At 45.2% G+C, this 20,356-nt stretch overlaps 1 protein-coding gene across 2 annotated transcripts in view; it reads right to left on the minus strand.

The window, feature by feature from the left end:
* Nucleotides 1-20,356, minus strand: part of dis3l2 (DIS3 like 3'-5' exoribonuclease 2) — a 242,595-nt gene that overhangs the window by 204,413 nt on the left and 17,826 nt on the right. For both annotated transcript variants that reach the window (XM_008117855.3, XM_008117854.3), the window contains exon 3: nt 589-747. In XM_008117855.3, the coding sequence (XP_008116062.2) occupies nt 589-747 (159 nt within the window). The remainder of the gene's footprint in view (nt 1-588; nt 748-20,356) is intronic.

Raw genomic sequence — 20,356 nt, forward strand, 5'->3', positions numbered from 1 at the left:
TGCCTGATGCAGTGGCTCAATAGCAGCTCTGGCTGCAAAATGGGAGCCACAATGGCCTCTGCTTTACATCTGGACTACCACCAGCCTGGTGAAATTTCAATCTAAAAAACATGTTTGAAAATATCTGGGGGATTGGGGTTAAAACAACAGGGAAAATTTGAAGTTTTCTTCCACAGCTTCTAAGTTTCTGGAAAGTTTACATCTCTAGGAAACATGGAAGCTAGGAAGAAAGTTGAGAATGTATAAGGCAGGTGTTCTGCTTCACTCTCTTCTATAACTCTTCGTAGGACAATCCCAACATATTTCCTCTACAATCATGTTGGCTGGCTGCAAGAGGAGGAGTGGAAGCAATAAAGAACCGTAGATGCTTATGCTACTTGGTTCTTTGCGAGTGTCTCTACATCACCAAGAAACTGGTGATCTAGATCCAAGGCACCACAGCATGCAGTAAAAAATGGGTCACAGGAGACCTCTCCACAAAGGTCAATTTCTGGCATCTGTACTTATTTTATTCTAGTAGATTAGTATTTAGATGGGCATTTCAAAGCATGCTTCATTTGCCAGCAGTGCAACCTCCCAATTCCATACCTTTCGGAGTCCCTTGCTGTCGGAGGTTCATTCTGCCTTCAGAGTTGCTCACGGTGTCTGCCTGGGATTCAGAGAGTTGTCGCCTCCGGTCTACATTTGGAGGGGCCCTAGCTGACTCGGAGTTGTTTCTGGTCCTTGCTGAACCTCGCTTGTCAGCACCTAGAAGAAAATTAAGACACACGGTTCTAGCACAGATGTGGGGGGAAGGACGACTTTCAAGAACAACATCATCATAATGGAGGTTGCTTTTAGTGAACAGACTACAGCTCTGGGGAAGCAGGATCCAAATCCCCACTTGGCAAAGAAATCCACTGATGATTTTGGGAAAGTAGCATTCTGCTTTAGACAAATGCAAGGACAAACTCTCACGAAAAAATCTTTTGTCAGAGAAATCTCGTGATAGGTTTGTCTTAGGATTGATGTAAGTCAGAAATGACTTGAAGGCAACAGCAACTGCTTGGAGAGAAAATGCTGCCAGGTCTCCTTGGGTCTGTGATATTTCAGTGAAGCCCTTTTCACAATTTAAATAAAATATGCAACTTTGCAGTTTATGATTTTGCTACTAAACTGAACAGGAAAAAGTATCTATTTAATTGTTTTGTCTTAAAACATACCAGTGCAGGCCCAAGGTATCTTACCATAAGGCAACACTGCTGGAAGGTGTCACACTGAGGACAGCCACGTGAATCAATCACCTTCACTTCAACTAACATCATAGTAAGCAACTACAATAGGCAACAATCTCTTTGATCACTCCCTGACTACAAACCCCATCACTCCCAGCTATCATGGCCATAGTACAGTTGTGAATGGCTTTAAATAGAACAGATTTCCTGTATGGAATATTTAACCATGGGAGAAACAGAACACAATCCATAGAAAATATACACCCTGAAAGACTATTGTTATTCATAGCTTCCTGAAATATGTGATAGCTTGATCTCCCCTCCACTTTCTGGGTAATTAATAGTTTATAGGAAGTTATGTGACCATTTTTTCCATGAGGAAAATCTTTACATTGTAATCTGCACCTAGAGATACACATTGGGATGCAGTAGTCTGCCCCTGTGAAGAGAAAGTAATAACTTTACTTTCTCGTCACAAGGGCATACTACTGTAATAAGACTACTGCATCCCAATTTGAATCTCTAGATGCAGGTTACAATGTAAGGATTTTCCTCATGGAAAAAATGTTCACACAACTTCCTATAAACTATCAATCACCTCGACAGTGGAGGAGAGATCAAGCTATCACATATTTCAGGAAGCTATGAATGACAATAGTCTTCCAGGGCGTATACTTTCTACAGTTTGTGTTCTGTTTCTCACATGGTTAAATATTCCAAACAGGAAATCTGTTCTGTTTAAAGCAATCCACAACAGTATGATGGCCATGACAGCTGGGAGTGATGGGGTTTGTAGTCAGGGAGTGATAAAAGTACACAGATTCTGGCCTCTCTCATGTGTCCTCTTCTTGGTGTCAGGAAAAGGGATACCAGCAGAAACCCACAACCATACTGAGGAGAAAAGTCATTTTCCGCATCTACATCTCACTTAGCAGATATTTCATGAACAGTAATAGTTTCACAAAATCTTTCCTATGAAGCACAAGACATACTCCCTTGCGCTAACTACCGTTTTTCTCTCGTTGACTCTTTCTTGTGGACCTGTGTTAACAGGTTCAGGCAGGGCAGTTTTAGATAACATTACATATCGTTTACAAGCTCAAAGGATAAAAAAAAAATTGAGGTGTATTTTCTTGCTCTCACTTGCTGGCTCCCTTTTTCTTGGCTCTTTCCAAATGAAAAGACAGAGGTGGTCGATGAACAGAGAATTTGGGGTGATACACTGCCCAAACCCAAACATAATTGATCAGATCAACACCTGAAAAAACATGTAATGTTTGCTTGACTTTAACAGCTTCATTTTACCCTAGAAACCTTTCTTTTCCCAGTAGTTCACACTTCCCATGTTGACCAGGCTGAAACTAGCTGAATTTAAATTTTGTTTAAAGAACTCTGCGTATATCTAAAATTGTTCACAATTCAAACATCTCTGTGAGTGAGATCTATGAGTGTTAATGCTGCTTGTTGAAGAAAATTAACTAGAAGGAACAGCAATTTCATTAGTCCAATTGGAAATCGTATAGTATGCTGTTTTAATAAGGTTTGCTCTTATGTGAATTCTGTGGAATGCACACTTTTGTGCAACAAAAAAACTTGTGTGTGTGTGTGTGTGTGTGTGTGTGTATAAAACTTTATCTGAAGGCTCCTCCTGGAACACCCCAAGATCTTCAAATACTAGGATAATTTGAGGATAAAGAGTTGCTTCCTCTTGCAGTGAGGTGAAAACAATGGTAATAATTCACCCTTGCATACAAAGAATAAAACTGTGGAGGATTTACATCCCTACTAAAAAGTGATCTCAAAGTGTAAGGGAAGGTCTTCCTGACTTCCTGGAAATATCCCTTAGGACGTCTCACTTAAATCAAATCCTCAGCCCTCAGGGCTTTTTTACACTCCAACCCCTACCAATGACATTTTTCAGCCCTGTGTTTGGGAATGATTGGCCTTGGCTTTACTCTTAGAGAGAATCAGGCTGCTCACTGCAAGTTTCTGGAAAGCTATCTTTGTAAGTCTTAGGCATAAACCACATTCCACCAAGAAGAGAGCAAAGCCTGGGATCACCTCCTTGCTGAGACGTCTTGAAAACGGCGAATTAACAAGACACTTAGGAAATAACTCTTGGAGCGAACTTAGGAGTCTGTGCCTCTCAACTGCAAATGTAGCATCTATGGCCTGCACCACCCGGGCATTCTTGAAATCATGATATTGTAATCCTAGAGAGTCGGCATACTCTCTATCGATGAAGTTGTTTGTTGCCCCTGAGTCTATCATGGCATGGATCATGACGGGTCCTTTTTTCACTGACCACAGCGTGACCACCAGGAGAAATAGGACCCCGGTTTGCGGCTCTTGAGTGCGGTTTTTGACCGGGTTGGCGAGCCTCTCTACGCCCGGTCGCTGTCTTCCCCCGCCGGCTTTGCTCCAGCCGCCTCGGCCGTCTCCGTCTCCGCGGAGGACGCCGCCACCAGGCGGGCGGCGGGCTTTCTTTTGGCTGGACATTCTCTGGCGAAGTGGCCCCCGTTCCCGCAGTACCAACACAGATTCAAACGTTGGCGGCGGGCCTTTTCGGCAACATCTAGTCTGGGGCGCACATTGCCCAACTGCATCGGTTCCTCCTCGCTTCCCATGGGGGTTGGGGCTGGCGGTGGGGGTCTCCATACTGGACGTGGTTGAACACTGGCAGAAGCGGGGGGTTTCACTCCGGCTCTTCCACTCTGGCCTCGGAGCCACTGTTTTTTGTTGGCTATTAGGGATTCGGCTCGTAAACACTGGTTGATGAGTCTCTCAAGAGTCCCTGGAGGATCCACCTTAGAGATCTCTTCCTGCATTTCGAAGTTGAGGCCCTCACGAAACTGTCCTCTAAGGGCTACATCGTTCCAGCCGGTGCTTTGAGCCAGCACCCGGAACTCGGCTATGTACCGGGACAACGGCCTGTCCCCTTGGAAGAGACGTCGGAGTTTATGGCCGGCCGCCTCCTCGTCGTCTTCGATCCCCCAGGTCTTTCTAAGGTGATTCAAGAAATTTTGCGCAGAGCTTAGGTGCGTGGAACCCGCATCAAACAGCGCCGTCGCCCAATTGGCCGCAGGCCCATCTAGGAGGCTGTAGATCCATGCCACTTTGACATCTTCTTGAGGAAATTCAGCTTGGCGGGCTTCTAAGTACGCCTGGCATTGGCGACGGACGACATGAACCTTGGAGGCTTCTCCAGAAAACTTGGTTGGTAGCGCTAGGGCAGGGAGACGCACACCGCGTTCCTTCAAGCCCAGTATTTCACCCTCCTGCGTTCGGAGAGTATCATGGATTCTATTGAATTCTTCTTGGGAAATGGTGTAACTAGTCGGTTGATCCTCCGCTCCGGTTCCTGTAGACATTCTGGCCTTAGGTTAATTGGTGCTTAAGTTGGCGGAGTCAAACTGTCAGGGTCCGGGCTGCAGAGCACCAATAACCATGCACAGAGACCAGAATCTATCTAATATCTTTATTAAAGAAATATATAAAGTCAATAAAAACAAGTGAAGAATATAGTTCAGAAGCAGACCTTTCAGGAAAGGCCAAATATAGTCCAGGAAAATAATGTCCAATATAAGATATTAGAGTTCAAAGTTATAATCCATTAACCAAAACACACACTTTGCCAAGCAATAGTGTGGGGAGATGACAAGGTCTTTAGTCCATTGAAGCTTGACAACAAGGCTGGTTCAAAGGCTTGGTTCTTGGCTGGATCAAGGACTTGGAACGTGACAACTTGAAGCATGAAACAAAGTCCGTGGCAAAACGTGAAGCAAGGCAAGACTTGAAACTAAATCCGGGAAGCAGGGAACAAGGAATACGAAGTCCACACATGATCTCTCTCCTCTAGCTGAGCAATTGACTCCGCAAGGTTCCCCTTGCGGCAAAACCCCTATATAGGGTCTTGTTTTCCCGCCAACAGAACACTTTCCCTGGAGAACAAGAAGTGAAACCCAACTCTGTCCAGATGCATGACTCCTTAGAATTTCCCAAGGGAAGCAGACCTAATCAGCTAATTGTCTGGCAGCGATTCTGAGACTCCGGCGATTTGCCTCCCTGACTCCTCTATCTCTATTATAATTGTCCTTTCGGGAAAACGGGTGTCAGGACCCAGGCGCAGAGCACCAATAACCATGCACAGAGGCCAGAAACTATCTAATATCTTTATTGAAGGATTATATAAGGTTAATAAAAATAAGTGTAGAAAATAGTCCAGAAACAGACCTTTCAGGAAAGGTCAAAATTAGTCCAAAGAAACAAGGTCCAATATGAAATATTAAGGTCCAAAGTTGTAATCCAATAACCGAAACACTCACTTTGCCAGGCAAAGTGAGGGGAGATGACAAGGTCCTTTAGTCCATGAACTTGAGCAAGGCTGGAAATAACTTGGTACGCGAAAACAAGGCTTGAAACGTGGCACAAGGTAACGAGGAACGAGAACAAGGTCCGTGGAATTACTTGGTAGAATCCGTGGAACTAGGCAAGGTTTAGTCCTGGAGAACGAGGCAAAGTCCGAAGGTAAACAAAGCAGGGAAGCAGGAGCGAAGGCTTGGGATCATGGCAAGGCTTAACAGGAACGGAGCGCGCTGTCCAGACACAACTCGCTCCGGAGGCTGACGAATTGACTCCGCAAAGTCACAACGCGGGTAAAACGCCTATATAGAGTCTAACTTTCTCACCAAGAGCAGTTCTCTGGGAACCAGAAACGAAAGCTAATCTTTGAGACCAGATGTTTGACTCCTTAAAGATTCTCATGGAAAGCAGACTTAATTGGCAGAATTCTTAGCAGCTATTCTAGCACTCCTGCGCGAGGCTGCTTCCAAACCTCTCTGTTGTTTACAAAACTCGTGGCGAGAGAACACAGGAGATGTAGGCTCAGGGTTTGTTGAACATACTTCTGGAACATAACTCTCTTGCAGGTGCAAGGTTCCCAGATCTGGCTGGGAAGAATCTGGCTGGGAAGAATCCAGTTCTGGCTGGAATGGAGGAAAACCCAAGTTTTCCTCTTCATCAGGCATCACAATGCCTTGAGCAGGACTACATGGCCCATGAGTCATCACACTATCCCCCTCCTCAAGCCCCCTCCCAAACTGGGACTCTCTCCCCGAGGCGCGAGGTCGTGGCTTGGCGGGATAGGTCTGATGGAAGCGACGGGTGAGATCAGGAGCATGAACTGTGGAAGCATCTTCCCAAGAGCGCTCTTCGGGGCCAAAACCCACCCAGTCAATGAGATATTGTAGGCGGCGGCGGTGAAAGCGAGAATCCAAAATGTCCTGAACCTCAAACTCCTCCTCCCCATCCACCAAAACAGGGGCAGGAGCCGGCCGGTCTACATCTGGGCGTATATCATCTGCCGGAAGGAGCAGGGAGCGGTGAAACACTGGGTGAATGCGCATTGAACGCGGAAGTTGGAGTTTGAAAGTCACGGGGTTTAATTGCGCCACCACTGGATAGGGGCCAATGAAACGGGCATCTAACTTCCGGCAAGGGCGATGGGAGGGCAAAAAGCGAGTGGACAGAAGAACCCGATCTCCTACCTTGATTTCGGGGCCCGGCTGGCGATGTTTGTCCGCGTGACGTTTATAGTCCTCCTTGGCTTGGTCTAGTTGCTGGAGCAAAAGTTGTTGTACCGCTGTGAGTTCCTGCAGCCAGTCCTCTGCTGCAGGAACTTCTGAGGTTTCAATGACAGGGGGAAAGAAACGTGGATGGAAACCGTAGTTTGCAAAGAACGGCGTTTCTTTTGTAGAAGCCTGGACTCCATTATTGTAGGCAAACTCCGACAGTGGTAACAGAGAAGCCCAATTGTCCTGTTGGTAGTTTACATAACAGCGAAGGTACTGTTCCAAAGTGGCATTGGTACGTTCAGTTTGCCCATCTGTTTGGGGATGATGAGCCGAAGATAAACGAGAGTCTATGCCCAATAGTTTTTGTAGTGCCTTCCAGAAACGAGAGGTGAATTGGGACCCGCGGTCTGTGACTAAACTCTTGGGCAATCCATGCAATCTGAAAACATGTTGAAGGAATAGATCTGCAGTCTCTTTGGCCGTGGGAAGGCCTTCACAGGGGATGAAATGGGCTGACTTGGTGAAAAGGTCCACCACTACTAGGATCGTGGTAAATCCACAGGAAGGTGGTAAGTCAGTGATGAAGTCCGCAGAAATTATTTCCCATGGGCGAGATGGGTTAGGAAGGGGATGCAAAAGCCCTGAGGGCTTTTCCCTCCTTATCTTGGAGCGCTGGCATACTGGGCAGGTGTTGACATATTTTTCTACATCCTTGCGGATCTTGGGCCACCAGAAATCTCTTAGGATCAAATGCATGGTTTTAAATAGTCCGAAATGCCCTGCTGGCTTGCAGTCATGACACAGACGAAGTGCTTTTTCCCTGCCCGGTCCTGGTGGGATATAAACATGATTTCTATAGCAAAGCAGTCCATCCTTGAGTGAAAAGGGAAAATGCAGACCTTGGCGAAGTTGGTCCTGCGCCCAGGCATCTGCTTGCTGACTGGCCCTGATTTCTTGAGCACAAAGGGGTCCTGGAGTAGAGGGAGCTAGATCAAGGGGAGTGGATTTGGTGTTCCCCACTGTGAGCGTGGCAAAGTTCTCGGGTTGTAGCAGCTGGGACTCAAAGGTCTCCTTGCGACCGGCAGCGTATTCCGGTTTGCGTGACAGGGCATCTGCTTGCTTGGTCTGGGCTGGGGTTACATAATGAATCTGGAAGTTAAAACGTTCAAAGAATAGAGCCCAGCGTTGCTGCCTCTGATTTAGCTTGCGGGCAGTTCTTAGATGTTCTAGATTGCGATGATCAGTATGGACCTCAATGGGGAATTTGGCCCCTTCTAGCCAATGTCTCCAAGTTTCAAAGGCTGCCTTTATGGCCAATAGTTCCTTTTCCCAGATGGTGTAGTTCCTCTCTGGAGCGGTTAGTTGACGAGAATAAAAGGCACAAGGGTGAAGGTGATCTCCCACCGGTTGTAGGAGTACAGCCCCAATGGCCACATCGGAGGCGTCCGCTTGCACAATAAAAGGGGTTTCAGGATCTGGGTGCTGAAGGATTGGCTGGGACGTGAATAATTTCTTTAATTGCTGGAACCCTTTCTCTGCTTGGTCTGTCCAGCGGAAGGGCTGTTTTCCACGGATGCAGCTCGTGATTGGGTCAGACCAGCGGGCAAAATCTGGAATGAACTTGCGGTAATAGTTCGCGAACCCCAAGAATCGTTGCACCTCTTTCTTGTTGGTTGGCGCCCGCCATTCTAATACTGCTGAAACCTTTGCCGGGTCCATGGAGAGCCCTAGAGGTGAGATGCGGTACCCCAGGAAATCTACCTCTTGTAGATCAAAAGCGCATTTTTCCAGCTTGGCATAAAGTCCATGATCCCGCAATCGTTGTAACACCATTTTGACGTGGTTCTCATGTTCTGCTTGTGATCTAGAAAACACCAAAAAATCGTCCAGGTAGATGATCAAGAACCGATCTAGATAGTCCTGAAAAATGTCATTGACAAAATGCTGAAACGTTGCGGGAGCTCCGCATAATCCGTAATTCATAACTCGGGACTCGAATAATCCGAATTTAGTCTGGAAGGCGGTCTTCCACTCGTCCCCTTCTCTGATGCGGACTAGATTATAAGCCCCCCGAAGGTCCAGCTTGGTGTAGACTTTGGCTCCTCGAAGTCGGTCTAGTAGGTCCGAGATTAAGGGTAGGGGATAGCTGTTCCGCTTAGTGATATTGTTCAATGCTCTATAGTCCACCACCAAGCGTAATTCCCCTGACTTCTTTTTCACAAACATCACTGGGGAGGCGGCTGGGGATTGAGAGGGTCTGATGAATCCCTTGCGAAGGTTTGTCTCTATGAATTCCCTGAGAGCTTCTTGCTCCGGTTCAGTCAGGGAGTATAGATGCCCTCGCGGGATCGGGGCCCCCTCCACCAAGTCAATGGCACAGTCATAAGGTCTATGTGGGGGTAATTTTTCGGCTTCTTTTTCATTGAATACATCCCAATACTCGGAGTACTTCTTTGGCAAGGTGATAATGGGCTCGGTGTCTGCGGCATGGCAGACCTTGGCTACGAGGCAATGGTTTTGGCAGTACTTTGAAGCAAACTGCAGTTCTCTATTGGACCAGGAGATGCTTGGGTCGTGAAGCGTCAGCCATGGAATCCCCAAAATCACAGGGAAATGGGGAACCTCGGTAACAAAGAAGGAAATCTCTTCCATATGTTCCCTTATCCACATCCTGGTGGGTTCCGACCACTGGCTTACGGGGCCCGTCTTGAGAGGGCGGCCATCGATGGCTTGCACCACACGGGCATTCTTGAAGTCATGATATTGTAATCCCAGAGAGTCGGCATACTCTCTATCAATGAAATTGTTGGTGGCTCCTGAGTCTATCATGGCGTGGACCATCACGGGCCCCTTTTTAGCTGACCACAAAGTGACCACTAGAAGGAACAGGACCCCGGTTGGCGGCTCTTGAATGGGTTTTTTGACCGGGTTGGCGAGCCTTTCTACGCCCGGTCGTTGGCTTCCCCCGCCGGCTGCGCGCCAGCCGCCTCAGACGTCTTCGCCTCCGTGGAGGACGCCGCCGCGAGGCGGGCGGTGGGTTTCCCCTTTGCTGGGCACTCTCTGGCGAAGTGGCCCCCGTTTCCACAGTACCAACAGAGGTTTAGGCGTTGGCGGCGGGCCTTCTCGGCGGCATCTAATCTGGGACGCACATTGCCCAGCTGCATCGGCACCTCCTCGCTCCCTCTGGGGTATGGGGCTGGCGGTGGAGGTCTCCACACGGGTCGCGGCTGGACGCTGGCGGGAGCGGGAGGTCTCGCCCCAGCTCTACCGCTCTGGCCTCGAATCCACTGTTTCCTGTTGGCCAGCATGACTTCAGCCCGTAAACATTGATCAATGAGTGCTTCAAGAGTGTGGGGCGGATCCAACTTGGAGATTTCCTCCAGCATTTCAATGTTGAGACCCTCCCGAAATTGTCCTCTGAGGGCTATATCGTTCCAACCGGTGCTGTGGGCCAGCACTCGGAACTCGGCTATGTATTGAGACAGGGGTCTGTCTCCTTGAAAGAGGCGCCGGAGTTTATGACCGGCCGCTTCCAAATTGTCCTCGATTCCCCAGGTCTCCTTAAGGTGATCCAAGAAGTGTAGCGCTGATCTTAGGTGTGGGGAGGCTTGGTCGAACAGCGCCGTCGCCCAGGTGGCCGCTGGCCCGTCTAGGAGGCTGTAGACCCACGCCACCTTGACTTCTTCTTGGGGAAACTCGGCAGCACGGGCCTCTAGATAAGCCTGGCATTGGCGGCGGAAAACATGAACCTTAGTAGCTTCTCCAGAAAACTTGGTTGGCAACGCCATGGCCGGGAGGCGGATTCCGCGCTCCCGCAAACCCTTTATTTCTCCATCCTGCGCATTGAGTCTGTCACGGATGCGATCCACCTCGTCCTTGCTGATGGTGTAGCTCAGTGGCTGCCCACCGGGCACGGTTCCGGTAGACATTCTGGCCTTGGTTAATTGGTGCTTATGGTGGCGGAGTCAAACTGTCAGGACCCAGGCGCAGAGCACCAATAACCATGCACAGAGGCCAGAAACTATCTAATATCTTTATTGAAGGATTATATAAGGTTAATAAAAATAAGTGTAGAAAATAGTCCAGAAACAGACCTTTCAGGAAAGGTCAAAATTAGTCCAAAGAAACAAGGTCCAATATGAAATATTAAGGTCCAAAGTTGTAATCCAATAACCGAAACACTCACTTTGCCAGGCAAAGTGAGGGGAGATGACAAGGTCCTTTAGTCCATGAACTTGAGCAAGGCTGGAAATAACTTGGTACGCGAAAACAAGGCTTGAAACGTGGCACAAGGTAACGAGGAACGAGAACAAGGTCCGTGGAATTACTTGGTAGAATCCGTGGAACTAGGCAAGGTTTAGTCCTGGAGAACGAGGCAAAGTCCGAAGGTAAACAAAGCAGGGAAGCAGGAGCGAAGGCTTGGGATCATGGCAAGGCTTAACAGGAACGGAGCGCGCTGTCCAGACACAACTCGCTCCGGAGGCTGACGAATTGACTCCGCAAAGTCACAACGCGGGTAAAACGCCTACATAGAGTCTAACTTTCTCACCAAGAGCAGTTCTCTGGGAACCAGAAACGAAAGCTAATCTTTGAGACCAGATGTTTGACTCCTTAAAGATTCTCATGGAAAGCAGACTTAATTGGCAGAATTCTTAGCAGCTATTCTAGCACTCCTGCGCGAGGCTGCTTCCAAACCTCTCTGTTGTTTACAAAACTCGTGGCGAGAGAACACAGGAGATGTAGGCTCAGGGTTTGTTGAACATACTTCTGGAACATAACTCTCTTGCAGGTGCAAGGTTCCCAGATCTGGCTGGGAAGAATCTGGCTGGGAAGAATCCAGTTCTGGCTGGAATGGAGGAAAACCCAAGTTTTCCTCTTCATCAGGCATCACAATGCCTTGAGCAGGACTACATGGCCCATGAGTCATCACAACGGGGGAGAATTCTGCCCAAGGCTTGTTTGGTTAACTTCCTGAGGACAAACATCCTCCAGGTGGCGAGGCTCCGATTCAAGCTGAACCGGTGGAAATCCCAAGTTTTCCTCCTCATCTGCCACAATAGCACTAGGAACGGGACTACAAGGCCCATGAGACATCACATTCTAGGATGCATCAACTGGAATAAAATATCTTGATCAAAGAAAGCCATATTCCCACTCTATTCTGATTTAGTCAGACCTCGTCTGGAATATTGTGTCCAGTTCTGTGTACCAAAATTCAAGAAAAGGATTGACTAGTCCAAACATTTCTACAGAAGGGCAATCAAAATTGCCAAAGATTTGGAAGCCAATCTTTTGTTCGGTGGTGTTAGCCAACTCTGATTTTCATGGTTTCCTCCTTTCCGTTAAAATTGTCCATGCTTGTGGATTTCAATGGCTTCCCTGTGTAGTCTGACATGGTGGTTGTTAGACACGTGCTTTCAGGAGAAACCTTGTCCCATTTTGTGTCCCAGCTTTTGTTGGGGGCCCTAATCTGGAAAATGGACAAACAGCCCGGAAAACTCACAGCAACCCAGTGATTTCAGCCATGAAAGCCTTCAACAATACAGGGGACACATTTGTTTTCTGCTGCTCCAGAGACTTAGACACAAAAGGAGCCATGGATTCAAATTGCGGGAAAAGAGATACCACCTAAACATTAGGAAGAACATTCTTACAGTAAGAGATAGTCAACAGTGGAATATGCTTCTGCATGGAAGTCTGGTGGATCTCCTTCTCTGGAGATTTTTTAACAGAGGCTAGATAGCAGTCAGGAGTGTGCTTGGATTTTTTATTCTTGAGTGGCAAAATGGGCTTGGACTGGATGGCCCCTGTAGTCTCTTCCAATTCTATGAGAAGTGCAATCCAACATATCTAGAGACTACCATGTTGCGGGCAGATGTTTTAATTGGAACAGAGATGCCATACCTTTAACTTGGGCTAGGCAATACCAAGGGGAGGTTTTAACCTAGATGTTTTTGTACTGTGAATCCTATCATCCCTCATTACTGGTTATGATGGCTAAGGCTGATAGGACTGGTAATCCAGTATCTTCTAGGTCTGCCACTACTCTTCATGCAAAGCGGGATCTCTGCCCCAGAAAAAATGGCTCTTTTACTGGATCACAAACTTCCAATCTATCCCAGCTCAAGATAATGGAAAACCTTTCACCAGGCACACAGCTTCAATCATGAGAAACAACAAATCCTCAACGTGTGAGACAGAAAAGAGCATGTTTCTCGGGCCATTCACAGTCCTGCAACTGGAGCGCACAGGGCGTTTTCGCCTGTGGATGAACTTTCAAGCTTTGTTTACATTGCAGTTATTTATGTCTTTAACCCAGATCTCCCCAGGGAAAAGGAAATAGGCAAGAGCATCATTAAAGGCTTGTATCATTCCCAGGTGACACCCTACCGATAGGAGCAGCATAGTCCCGACTCCGCGCTTACAGCACTAATTTTTTTCCTTTGGATTTTTAACACCATCTGGCAACAAAGCACTTGAGATAAAAAAGAGAAGTGGACAAAGTCTCCCTTTGTTCACTAACTTTCTGCACCAAAATGCTTCCTTCCATAACCTTTCAAGACTAGACTGTAAGTGCTGAACTCTTATTATTCCTTTCACTCGTATTATTTGACTGTAGGTTCTCTTTCGCCAAAGTTAGATCACAATCTAATTCTGTACAAAGTGAGTTGAGAATAAGCACACCAAAATCTATCTGATCTTGGAAGCCAATCCTTATTAATATGTGGATGGGAGATCGCCAACCAATACTGGGCTCTGTAGGCACTATTTCAGAGAAAGAAACTGGCAAAACCACCTCTGAGGATTCCTTTCCTAAGAAAATGTTGTAAAATTCATGAGACTGCCATTCATCTACAGGCCACTTGAAGACACACATACACACTTAAAACCTCCACACTTGCTGGCAGAACTGCAAGAGGAAAAAGGAGCAATGTCAAAAATAGAGATAAAAGAAATCAAAACACTTTGCTATCAGGTAAGGGGTGTTTTCAACACATCATCCCTAGACAGGCATGGTTTCCTTCTATTTCCTGCAGATAAGGAGAGGTTAAGAGAGGCAAGGAAAACATGAACCTGTCAGCTGCAGCTGAAATTCCCATCCATTCTTGTAACATATAATAAAGAAAAAGAGAGGATGTTCTGATTTTTATAGCCAACAGATGAAACTAAGACCTCTTCTCTCCATCTAAACAACTCTAAAGTCATAGGATCATGGAGACTGAAGAGACCACAAGGGCCTGTCATGCACAGTCAAATCACTCCTGACAGACAGCCTTACAGACTCTGCTTAAAAACTTCCACAGGAGACTCCACCGTGCTCCCATTCTGGATACTTCCATAGAGTGGGACTATGACTTCCCTCGATCTAGAGACATTATACTCCTATTGATGTAGCCTTGAATCCACGCCCAACCCAAACACAAGTCTTCAGAATAAAGCTATGAGTTGTTCTTGCTGATAACTGTCACCAAGTCAACCTCACTTTGTGTCAACCCCTTGCACTAGAGACCTCCAAGACCTCAAGATTGGCTGCCCTGCTCAGTCTTATAAATTCAGAGTCATGGCTTCCCTGAAGGAATCAACACATCTGTAATGCAGTCATCTTCTTTCCCTACTGCCTTCCACTTTACTAAGCACTTTTGACCTTTCCAATGAGTTACCTCATTCCATATATGTCCAAAATACAATAGCCTCAGTACTCAGTACTCAACTCTACTTCATATGCAATTAGAACATTGTTGTTATTATTGCATGCCTTCCAGTTATTCCAGTAAAGAGATCTTATCATGGGGTTACCAGTCTTCCTTTGAGAATGTGAGTATGGATTTCCCAATGTCACAGTGGGTTTCTATGACTGAGCTGAGGTGGTCTTCAGAGTCATAGTACAACACTCAAACCACTGATTAGACCATGCTGGCATAGCTTGACTGAAAACCTAGAATCCTAACACCATGTGGATTATATGCACTGCTATCAAATCTTGGATTGGCAAGTCATCTTCCAACACAATCCTTCTCAGGGCTGTATCGGGAGCTGATGCTTCTAACTGGATCCCAAAGCAATGTCCTGCAGGCCACAATCAGGTATAGAGGGAATTGTTGCATCTATATGGAGGTGATGCTTCCATCTGGATCCCATTATGCCTGATGCTTCTCTCTGCATCCCAAAGCAATGTACTACAGGCCGTGATCAGGTATATATAGATAGCACAAACTAACATGGGTTATGTCAAAATCTTATAAAATGGAGATGGAAGAGGTAACAGAGGGAGAATTTTCTTCTTCATACCTAAGATTTTCTCCTCTAAAATACTTCTATCTGCAAACATCTTTCCTATAGTTCCACTCACGATCCCTCTCAAGAGACCGGCTGAGGGAAAAAAGATTTCAAAGAGAAGGGGAATGGATACGTCCAGGGCAGTTATATGGCTCAACTGTCATGGAATGCTGAGAGCTGTAGTTTAACTTAGAAGTAGATTGGCCTGGCTACCATGTATACCCCTGTATAAATTGACCTCAAATAAAAACCAAGGGCAAGTTTGGGGGCCGAAATTATGGACTTTGCTTTGACCCATGGATACATCAAAAGTAAAAGTCAGGAACAAATAACCAATTGTTTTCTCTTCTTTAAAAATGTATAGATGTAGCATGCTAAAGAATAAGAGAGGCTCTGTTTATTTCAGGGGATACAACTGTGACCGTTAGACAAACCTATCACAAGGTTTTCATGGCATAAATTATTCAGGAGTGGCTTCTAATTGCTTTCTTCTAATTTTCCTTGGCCAAGCAGGAATTCAGACACTTGTCTCCCAGAGTCCTAGGGAGTCACACAAATCACTCTATTAGCCTTACTCTAGTAAAAAAAAAAATCACCATGCAATTGAGAGGCGTTATAAGAAAGAGGCATCGCTAAAAGAATGGAAAGCGCACACAGTTTGAGAGAGTTTGTTTTTAAACTGTAACTCCCAGAAGTCTCATGATGGCCATTGGATTCTGGGAGTTGCAGTCCCACAACACAACACAAAAAAAAATTGTTCTCAAAAATGAAACAGGATGTGGAGAACACGTCACACAAGCTGGGCCCACAGATTTCTAGGAAGTTCAGGACTTTTTCCATTAACCTTCAAAAATGTCCATGTGTTTGTAGGGCATGCAGTTCACATAAGCAAACTCAATTCCATGGCAGAGCATGAGATAGCATGACTCACTAGAAGAGACAATAATGTTTGGAAAGTGGGAAGCAGTAGGAGAAAAGGGCAATTGCATTACAGGTTGACAGACTTGATCAAGAGACCCACAATCCAAATTTGGAAGACCTGAATGAGGCTGTTGAGAAGGTCTCTCTCTCATAGCGTTGCCGTAAGTCCAAGTTGCCTTGAAGGCAATTAACATCCATTACTCCCAAAGCCTTCCTCAGGGGCTACTTTGCTTGTTTATATGTTTCAAACTGTCCAGTAAATGTTTAGAAAGTCCCAAATCACAAAATTATGAGTGTTGATTTAAAATAGCCCCAGAGAATATCCACAGGCTGAAACAATCAGGCCTTTTCCTAGGAAAATAGTCATCTGGAAACATGTCTTCTGCTCATTTGGCCTAAGTTAGCTTTGTATTTTTAATCAGGGCTCAGGAAAGGATATTTTAGGGGTGACCAAAGGATAACTGGGAGTGCTGGGAGTTCCAGCATAAAGAAAGAAGACCTTTCCAACCTCTACCTCGAGCAATTCTCAAGGAGGAAACACAAAACGGGCCAGGTATGTTACACATTTTTGAACACTGCACCTTCTGGCTGTTCCCATTGTATTCCCCTTGGAGGCACAAATGTATAAAATAAGAATTTACTATTGAACAGAAGTTCAAAATATAGTTAAATGTTATAGTTGACCCTCTGGTTCTGAATTCAGGGATTCAACCACAGCTCAATAATATTCAAGGAAAAAACCTTCCAGTATTTGAGTTGTTTGGCATTTTATATAAGAGATGATATTTTATGGCACCATTGTTTATAACAGAACTTAAGCATTTTGATATCCTGGAACCAAACCCCAAGGAACACTAACTAGCCCACTGTATTTATTTAACACATCTAAGTTTGTGCTGTGGTTACAATATGATACCCGGGACCAGTACCTATACTTTCACCTATCTACATCTGACAAAATATAATATTGTTTAATCCAGTTGTTAGCCTGAAGCTTTTCATTGCATTGATACTTTGGGTCTTCTTTTGCTACTCTTATCTTATAGGGAAATAGCCCACATTTTGTTTAACCAATTCCTTTTTCAATTTGCCTTGTTTGTTCCAAGTTTTTGCAATTACTAGCCTCACTGCAAGTATCATAATAAAAATAAATATTTTTAAAAGTTTGATGGGTTAAGAAAAACACTTGGGTACTGCTTGTGGTGATCTCAACTGATTGCCTTTGAGAAGGCCATCTTCCTCCATGAATGTGCCTGCTTCCTATTTCCTAAGATTCAAAACTGTGTCATCTGGGGTCATCTGTCCCAGATGGAATAGAGACAAGGACACAGTAAGTCAGTGGCTTCCCATTGAAACAGCCCAACTAACAGCTGTCTTCAGTTCCCTTGCAAAAGCTGCACTTGTCAGTGTTTTGTCTGTTTGCCTTTCTTTTTTAAGAGCAACTCATTTGATCTCTAATTATTTTAGAAAAGTAAAGAATCTCTTTTGATCTGCTCAGGACTTTGTGCTCAATGTGGCTTAGATTTAAGATTGTGTTGCTTCTGTTTGCTGGTTTCTACAACCAGCCTTCTTGATACTACACACCAGTTCAAGAGTAATACTGAAGTAATGTGTGTGATTTGGCACCTGTGATGTCGTGAGGTTTTTTTGAGGGGGGGATGGAGTTGTGTTTATAAGTTAAATTAAAGAATAGTCAGTCCTCTATATTAGCTGGGGGTTAGGGGCATAGGATACCTGCAAAAGTGAAAAAATTGGAAGTTTTTAAAAAGCTATTTTTTGTTTACATGACACAACACCTTTCTAGAAGTCTCCAGTGTTCAACTTCCACTAGGAATTGGCCATAGAATAGTTCTGGAAATTTTCTCTAAGAATCTCCACCAGTGGAGATAACTATGGGAGATCATAGAAGAGGGCCTTCTCTGCTGGAACACTCCGACCGGAATATTGCCCTTCAAATTGTTTCTGACTTAGAGTAATCCTGAAAAATCCTATCATGGAGTTTTCTGAAGCTGAGAACCTGTGGCTCACCCAAGGCTTTCCAGGGCCAAGCAAGTAATCAAATTCTGGTACCAAGAATTGATGCCCAATGCTCAAAACATGACACACTGGCTCTCTTTGCCATGTTTGTATCCACTTTGTAGGTTTAAATACCTTAAGAGCACTGGATCCTGTCTGGTCTTGGAAGCTTAACAGGGTTAGGACTGGTAAGTACTTGGATGAGAGAACTGCAAAACAGGTGCTGTAGAGAAGCAATAACAAACCACCTCTGTGTATTCCTTGCATGAGAAAATCCTACAAAATGCTTGGGACCATATAAATCGACAGGTGACCTCACACTCACTCACTCACTAATGAGAATGTGAATAGGATACTGTGATATTTCATGTCATAATGTATGTTTTTAAAATCTGTCTTTCGTTCTCTAAATGGCTTTGAAATATTTTCAAAGAACACTAAGCCATCTGACACTGATTAAATAAGTAAGACCATATTCTTAGGTGGTCTTTCTCAGCGCCTCTCTTTTTTTAAGTGCTGCTTTGTATGAACACGATTGTCATTTGATGACTTTGACATCCAGTGATGAACTGCCTGCACAAATTCATTATTAAAGTACTGTTTTATTATGACATGTATATCCTGCCCTGTATCTGGAAATCTCAGGGTGGCGTAGATTAAAATCCTTTTGGAAGAGTCTAAAAGAGATTAAGACCATATGAAATGATTTAACACTTAAAACGAAACAATTAAAAACTAGTTAAAACAATTTAAAATAACGTAAACTATAACACATGTGCAACTTGGATAAAATTAATTAAGTCTACGCAAGTTTAACTGAACTTTGAGATATCAGCACTGGTGCCAACTGGATCTGCAAAGGGTGTGTATCCATGTGCCTTTAGGATATAGGCTGAGCAGAACTTCTAAATCTAAAATCCAAAATTATCCACATGGGAGATTGGGATACTGGCACCTATGCTTTCTGATGGTTCAGTATGTACCAACTTTGTTTCATACACAAAATTATTAAAAATACTTTGATATATAAGGTGCAAGTGACATACAGATGAATTTTGGATTTGGACTTGGGTCCCGTCTTAGAGATATATCATTATCTATATGCAAATATTCCAAAATTCAAAATCCCCACTCAGCCATAGAAATCCATTGGGTGATCCTGGCCATGTCACATCCTCCCAGTCTCAGAGGATGGCACTAGCAAACTCCCACTGACGAAATCTTGCCATGGAAAGGTGCACCTTCTCTTCTGCTTTGGTCAGACCTGATCTCACGTGGAATAATCTGGTTCCCAGTTAAAGGCATCATAATTCGAGGAGGATATTATTATTTATGTATCGTGTCAGAAGCAAATCGAGAAAACAGTTATAATGTATTTAAAAACACAAACAAAGTTAAAGTTAAGGAGGATATTGACAAGCTGGAGCATATCCAGAGATGGGTAACCAAAATGGTTAAAGATTCAGAAACCATGGGTCCTACGAAGAGTGGCTTTAGGGAGCTGGGGATGTTTAGCATAAAGAAGAAAATGCTGAGAGGGGACATGAGAGCTATGTTTAAATATCTGAAAGGATGTCCCATTGAAGAGGAAGGGGAAAACTTATTTTCTGCTGTCCTGGAGACAGAACACAACAGAGCAATGGATTAAACAAGATCCCACCTAAACAGTAAGAAGAACTTCCTGATGGTAAGAGCTGTTTGGCAGCGGAATGCGCTGCCTTAGAGTGTGGTGGAGTCTCCTTCTCTGGAGATTTTTAAGCAGCAACTGGATAACCATTGATTGTTATGGCTTGGATAATATATTCCTATATAGCAGAAAGGGGTTGAACTGGATGGGGTCCCTTCCAACGCTACGTGCAATGATTTTTCTTGACCACCTGAGTGACTGCAAAAACTCTAAGCAGGACTCACACTATCCAAGCGTAAGAGCACAATGCGAAGCCCAAAGATACACCACTCTGGCAGCTCTGCTGAGGCTTGGCCTTGAAACCCTTTTTAGTAGCAGGGGGCTGAAAGTTTATCAAAACAGTCCCCGCACTCCAGCTGAGCGCAATGGCAACATCTGCCTTGTCCGGGAGGGGCTGCGGCACGCCGATGGTTTCGCCGGACTCTCTGTGAACCTGCTCCACCCTGAGCATGACCCTGGGGCAACCTCCGCTCGCTGCTAGATGCCCTCCATCCGCACCAGGCTCTCTCCGCCCACGGCTCCAAACGGGTCTCTCCTTCTTTGAGCGGCTGCGTGATCTCCTCCGCCCCCACTTGCCCCGGGACGCCATCTGAAATTTCCGCTTCTTCCTCTGCAGCCAAGGGAAGGCTCACAGCACTATAAAAAGCTTCAGAGATGTCTCATAATGG

The sequence above is a fragment of the Anolis carolinensis genome, chromosome 3 (assembly GCF_035594765.1).
Source record: "Anolis carolinensis isolate JA03-04 chromosome 3, rAnoCar3.1.pri, whole genome shotgun sequence".
Lineage (NCBI taxonomy): Eukaryota > Metazoa > Chordata > Lepidosauria > Squamata > Dactyloidae > Anolis > Anolis carolinensis.